The 6,141-nt window shown below is 41.3% G+C and overlaps 1 protein-coding gene across 1 annotated transcript; it reads right to left on the reverse strand.

Annotated features, from left to right (window-relative positions):
• Window positions 1-805: 805 nt before the first annotated feature.
• Twi (twist) lies at window positions 806-5,838 on the reverse strand. Its single transcript, XM_018546925.1, has 2 exons — window positions 4,527-5,838; window positions 806-991 (listed from the first exon to the last, which is right to left on the reverse strand). The coding sequence occupies exons 1-2, from the start codon at window positions 5,836-5,838 to the stop codon at window positions 855-857; spliced, it is 1,449 nt and encodes a 482-aa protein (XP_018402427.1). The 3' UTR covers window positions 806-854.
• Window positions 5,839-6,141: the final 303 nt, after the last annotated feature.

Below are 6,141 nucleotides of genomic sequence, written 5' to 3' on the forward strand. Positions count from 1 at the left end.
ACATCAATACCTTACTCACGCACGCCACACGTAGACGTAGATTTTTGTATCGTAATTATGTTTTAATTAGACATCTAAATCTAATTTTAAGAACTCCACGCTGTTTCTTCATGTAAACTACGTGCCTGTGGACTACTATTTCTTAAGTACAGATTGTGCAGCTTTTATACAAAACAAATGTTGTTACGACGTGCAACGACGTGATAGCTCATCTGGAGCGCTATTATTGGACTAAAAAATGACAAAGAAGAACTCAATTTTGAAATTTTTTATCGTTTTCAGCATAGATTCTACCTCACAGGCACATATTAACGAATATACTTTAATTCTGTAAAAGGATTTTCGAATCTGTGAATGACAAAAAAAGTATTTACGATACAAAAATTATACGATTTAGTCAGTAATACAGACTGCTTTAGGGTCCCCTTACGCGATATTTGATAGACCGAGGATACGGTCAACGCGATGCTACAAATGCTTTGAAGCGTTTCTTGATTAGTCAATTTGTAAAATTTTTTCTTTTGATTGGTCAATCAAACGCTTCAAAGCATTCGTAGTGGCAACTCGACCGCACCACGAGTCGAACACTGGATTTTGATCAGTGCGTCCAATAAAATTCGCCATTACTTTTACAGAAGAATCATCTTTTTGTTGTATTACAATTTCTAGAACATCCAGTAACTGTGTGTGCGCGTGTGTTCGCAGGCATATAGGTATATGATACAGTACACATATTTTTTTTCAAGAGGAACCAAATATTCTCAAATTAGATTCAAGAATGTTCCAGATTTCTCATCACCATCTTACCTCGCTAAATTTTTAATTGTAATTATCTTAGCCTTATAGTCTATAGCCTACGTAGTAGAGTTCCAATCGCCTTCCATTCTCCAGACGCTAAACGCATACGACAGCCTCTCGTGTGCCATGTAATTACTCGGCGACGTCGCGATTTCCTTCGCAGCCAAAATCGCACTCCGGGCGCTCTTCTCTACTGGAACAGATATTTTTCGTCTCTCGTTATTCAATGTACAAGCAATCGTATAGAATCATTTTTTAAGAGAATTAAAAGAATATCATCGTCGTTTAATATATCTAATTGCAATCGAGTTTTTTTTCACTAGAAAGTCGGAGAAAGTGAAATAAAAATTGCATAAAAATTGAATGTATACTTTTTGTTAAAAAAATCAAGGAAGACTTATGAAATATTATTTGTTTTGTGATAAGGGAATCCTTTCTGTTTATCCAGCAGTTTCGACTTCCATACTATAAATAACAAAATTTATCTTTCTTATATGTCTTCAATATTTATATTGTTTCTGAGAAGATCCACATCATTCTTTCGGCACAGTTTTATTTCGACAAAGAGATATAAGAGCGAGGACTGAGAAGAAGAGCAGGCGAAAGAAATCGAAGGGAAAGGAAGAGGCCGAAGGGGATCGTTACACGATAATTCCGTCCGCATATAATGCGAGCGCTACAAAATAAAAGGGAAGCGGCGGTATCGCGCTAGAAGAAAACTTCGAGGAGAGAGAAGAAGCCGAATAAAAGAAAGTGCGGAGTATATATATATTTCCGTTTCGCAAAATTCATGTCGCGGGAACGACGAGCCAATCGGCGCGCCGGCACCAAGCCGTTAAGTCTGGGTATCGTTAGTCACGCCGAGTTACAAGTGCGTGCCCGCTATTCGGCGTGCACCGGGTGGTTTACGTCGTTCGACTGTGAGATAAGGACGAACCGGGGAAGATTTGTGTACTATACGATGTCCAACCGTCATTCAGCCGTTCATTCGAGATGCCGTCGTTCGCGATTTCTACTTCGCTCATCGATGTATCTATAAGTTATACAGTCTTGGCTACTTGAGTATAAAACATCTTCGATTTTTTTTCGTTAGTATTCCCTTAAAAGAATACTAACGGTAATAAAAAAAGCTAAAAGTTGTAATTTTAAAATTATTATGTGGCAGCCCGCCACAATAATATATTCAATTCTGTAAATCGCGCGCCGAAATTTTTACAGCTTTGGTCATAAGTATAAAGCATCCCCAAAAATTGATGTAAACGCTTTGTATCTAATGAAACAAAAATTCATAAATAATTATAATTCATATTAAACCGACGATTAATATTACTACTCCTGTTCTATTTATGTTGATTGTGTTTCAAAACCGAAAACTATTTCGAAAATTTTTGGAGATGCTTTATACTTATGGCCAAAGCTGTAACCTTGGCTGTAACTCTCTTATACAGATATCCCTTTACTCAAACAACTATTTCAATTTATGGATTATAGAACTTACAACCAGTATACGCTAAAAAAAATAGAAAAAAATAAAGAGTGAGTTAAACTAAGACCAAAATTAATTTACATTAGTGGAAACCAGGCATTAACTTACTGTTTCACATTTTACTTTGTAATTATTTATACTCAGAATGGCTAGTAATGTAAATTATTATTATTAAAAAAGGAAGAGAAATAAAAGATTTACGCCTGTTTCTACCACTGTAGATTAACTTTGTTTATTTTGGTTTAACTTATTTTTTATCTTTTTCTAATTTTGAGAATTATAAAAGGATAAAGTATAAATTAAACCCCGAGATTAATATCGTTAGAAATGGATATTAGTATTAATAATGTTACGAAGTCTTATTATAATTTTGTCGTAGAGAGAAAGATACTTATAATACCTATATAAAAAATTAACAGATATTTTAATAAATTATTATAATTTTTTGCAATTTTGTCTTTTTATTGCTGAAACATAGATTATCACGTGTTTATGCTTCCGAGTTGTTAACGTCATCATAGAACGTTGTCCCGAGCGGTGATTCGAGTATCCACAATTCTGAGTGACGGTATAGGAGAGCCGTTAAATGTCGCGTTGTTTGTTATTCCGAACGTTAAAAATCAGGCGGCCCGTACGAGGAATTTAATCCTCGCTGGTCCATAAATATTATGAGAACAGTGAATCGCGCGGACACATAATACGGGAGAGCAAGCTTCTTCAGTGAGAGGCACTTTAGTAACGACGACGGCATGAGTGCTCGTCGCGGACTCGTCGTTCCGACCTCGTGTAAATTATGAGAAAGAATCCTCCGAGACGGCAGTCTGTTTAATGAACTGGAAGCCATCCTACCCGCTATAAACACGTACCTACCACCCTACGGAGAAGGTGCCGACGGAGACAATCCTCGAGCGTCTTTCTAAACAACGTGCACTCGGTAGCGTAACTTCGTAGCATCCTGGTGCGAGATAGCGACTTGAATTGTGCGAGATATCTATACGGAAAAAAACAGTTTTGCCGAAGTATCTACAAAATAGAAAAATACATACTGTACGCAAGTAACAACTGTATTTAGAATATTTCAAAAGTTTGTATATCTCCATTTTATCATAAATTCGTAATATATTCTAAATCTTAGTGAGTTCAATATTTCGCGATAATTGAATTAAAACAAATTCGATTTGTTTATTATATAAAGTCAGTTCTCTTTGAATCATTTTATAATATTCTTCGAAAAAAAAAATAAATTTTTTAACTAAATATTGATGAGAATAAGCCATTTTATGGTCAAGCTGAATCTTGGATGCTCCTAATATAACCATTCTTTTCATGTTGCTATGAAAGCATAAAACATAATCCACTGTCTCATTACGGCACCAAATGATCTTCCATTTTTAATCTTCCATTCCTATACATCCTTCTTCTCTTACGATCATTTTTTAAACAGTACGCACAACATTTTCGTTTTATGGTGAAGTGAAGGATGAATAAAGATTGATGGAAATAAATTGTATGAATGCAAAAGTCGTATCCTTTTTACAATCAGCAACGAGCAACCCGCTCGTCTTTGTATGTATAAATTACACATATGTGTATGTGTAGATATAATACAAAGATCATGATTTTGATTTTGTGTATTGGAGATACACGTGTATACATGCATTTATTAAGAGATCACTATTTTGAAGGTGCAAACATCACGTCTTTTCAAAATTGTTATTCAGATTTCAGTATGTAAAAAATAAATAAAATACAATCCAATTTTTATTACAGTCAAAACTTACTGTTAAAGGTTTTACGAAAATTAAAAAAAATTTTTTTATATAAACCGGAACCATACAAAATATATCCTGTTTCTCTCAACGATCCAGAGCATAAACTATATGATCGAAAATTTCGGGGTGACACTGGGAGGGGATATGTATCCACACAACAAAGTCCTCTAAAAAAACAGCTCAGGAATGTCCTCAGCATGTTTCTCGGAAAACTATGTTGTGTGGGTTAACTAGAAATAATTAATCAACTCGTCGTCGATAGCACTACTCGATCGATGTCGATTCGATCAATCATTTTTGAAAGGGAGGAAAAGAGAGAGCACACCAAACCGACGTTTTGCTTCACAGACAGCGACATTTGTACTTGCAAACACGACCATCGGACGAAATCAAAACATAAAACGCGTTCTCGCGTCACCCACGTGTCACCCTGGACGCTACACACTCATCGAAATTATACCAGGTACTACCTGCGTTCTCGCCGCACTCGGCGTTTTCGGTGTTAGTTTTGAGCACGTGGAACAGGAAGTCGATGTATCTAGCGGCGAGCTTGAGCGTTTGGATCTTGCTGAGCTTGTCACTCGGTAGAGTCGGGATAATTTTCCTGAGCGCGGAGAACGCTTCGTTCAAGCTCTGCGTTCGCTGACGTTCACGGACGTTCGCCATCGTCCTTTGATTCTGAATCTCTTGGTCGTTCTTGCGGCGTATCTTCGTCCGTGTCGTCGAGGCCGCCGTGGCCTCGCAGTCGGACTCGTTGCTGTTGCAGCAACCGCTGTTGTTGCTGTTGCTGTTGTTGTTACCACTGTGCCGCCTCTTCCTCCTGACAGTCATCCTGCTGCCGCCCCCCTCTCTGTCTCCGTAGCCTTTCGTCGTCGTCGACGACGACGGTTCGGTCACGTGGCCGAGCTCCGCGGCCTGTTCACAGCCGTATCTCGCGACGTGATCGACCATCCCTTCCTCGATCACGTCCGATTTGTACTCTGTAACGTCCACATGATGATACGAGCCCCCCGTTTGGCCGTGTACCGACTGAACGGAGCTTGGGGCACCCATCTCGTCGGCGCCACTGGGTGAATAGACGCTCTGCGACGAAGGTGTCAGGCAGAGACTCTGCTGTTCCTGGTCCCTACTGTAATCCGACAGGAACTCGGACGAGTTGTCCGCCGAGTGGAGTTGCCGGTCATACTCCAGCTGAAATTCCCGTATGATCTTAGTATCCGGATGATGATCCTGGGGATGATGTAAATGGGGGTGATGGTGATACCGCGTTCCCTCCGGATTCTTGAACATCATGTGGGTGAGCTCGGTGTACTCTACCGCGGCCTGGTTTTGCGGATGATGATAGCCCGCGGACGATGACAAGGTTAGAGCATGTTGATGTTGCTGTTGCTGGTGATCCGGCGGACCGCTCAGGTCCGTCAGATGCGAGACGGGCGGCGTGAAACGACCGTAACGCGTCACCGAGGAATTGCCGTTAGGATTACCGTCGCCGACGTGCGCCACTGTACCGATGATACCACCGGTGCCGTCGTTGCCACCCTGGATGCCATTGCCGTGTAAAACATAGTAACCCGGCTGCGCTGTCACGCACTGGGACGCCGGCGTCGGCACCGGCGGCGGTTGCGGTACCGTCGCCGCACCGCGCATACCTCCGTTCGTCCACTCAGCGCATTGGACGCCGTTGAAGATCCGCGCGCGAACTGAAGGCACGAGATACTTGTAATTCTCAGCCTGCTCCCAGGCAGGTACGGAGTACGGAGCAACGCGACTGTAAACACCCATCCACTTCGATACGCGCCAATACGCACGAGCCACGTATATCAGCACACGACCCGCACGTGTTAATTAACCGCGAATGATCGCGCGCGATCGATCGTTTCGATTTGTCGAGTCAAGCGAAATCAGCCAGTCCGCGAGAGTTCGGAGTGTTCACGTGAACAAAATCTCCGAGCGCGCGAGAATCGGCCAAATTCGACGAAGAGGAGAATCTCCCTGAAGTCGTACGTTCCTCGTACGCGTATGTCGCCGGTCAACGTCGACACGGCGCAGCATCTTTCTCCCCTCTTCCTTTCTCTCTCTCTCTCT

The sequence above is a fragment of the Cyphomyrmex costatus genome, unplaced genomic scaffold (assembly GCF_001594065.2).
Source record: "Cyphomyrmex costatus isolate MS0001 unplaced genomic scaffold, Ccosl1.0 scaffold60, whole genome shotgun sequence".
In the NCBI taxonomy this organism is placed as follows: Eukaryota; Metazoa; Arthropoda; class Insecta; order Hymenoptera; family Formicidae; genus Cyphomyrmex; species Cyphomyrmex costatus.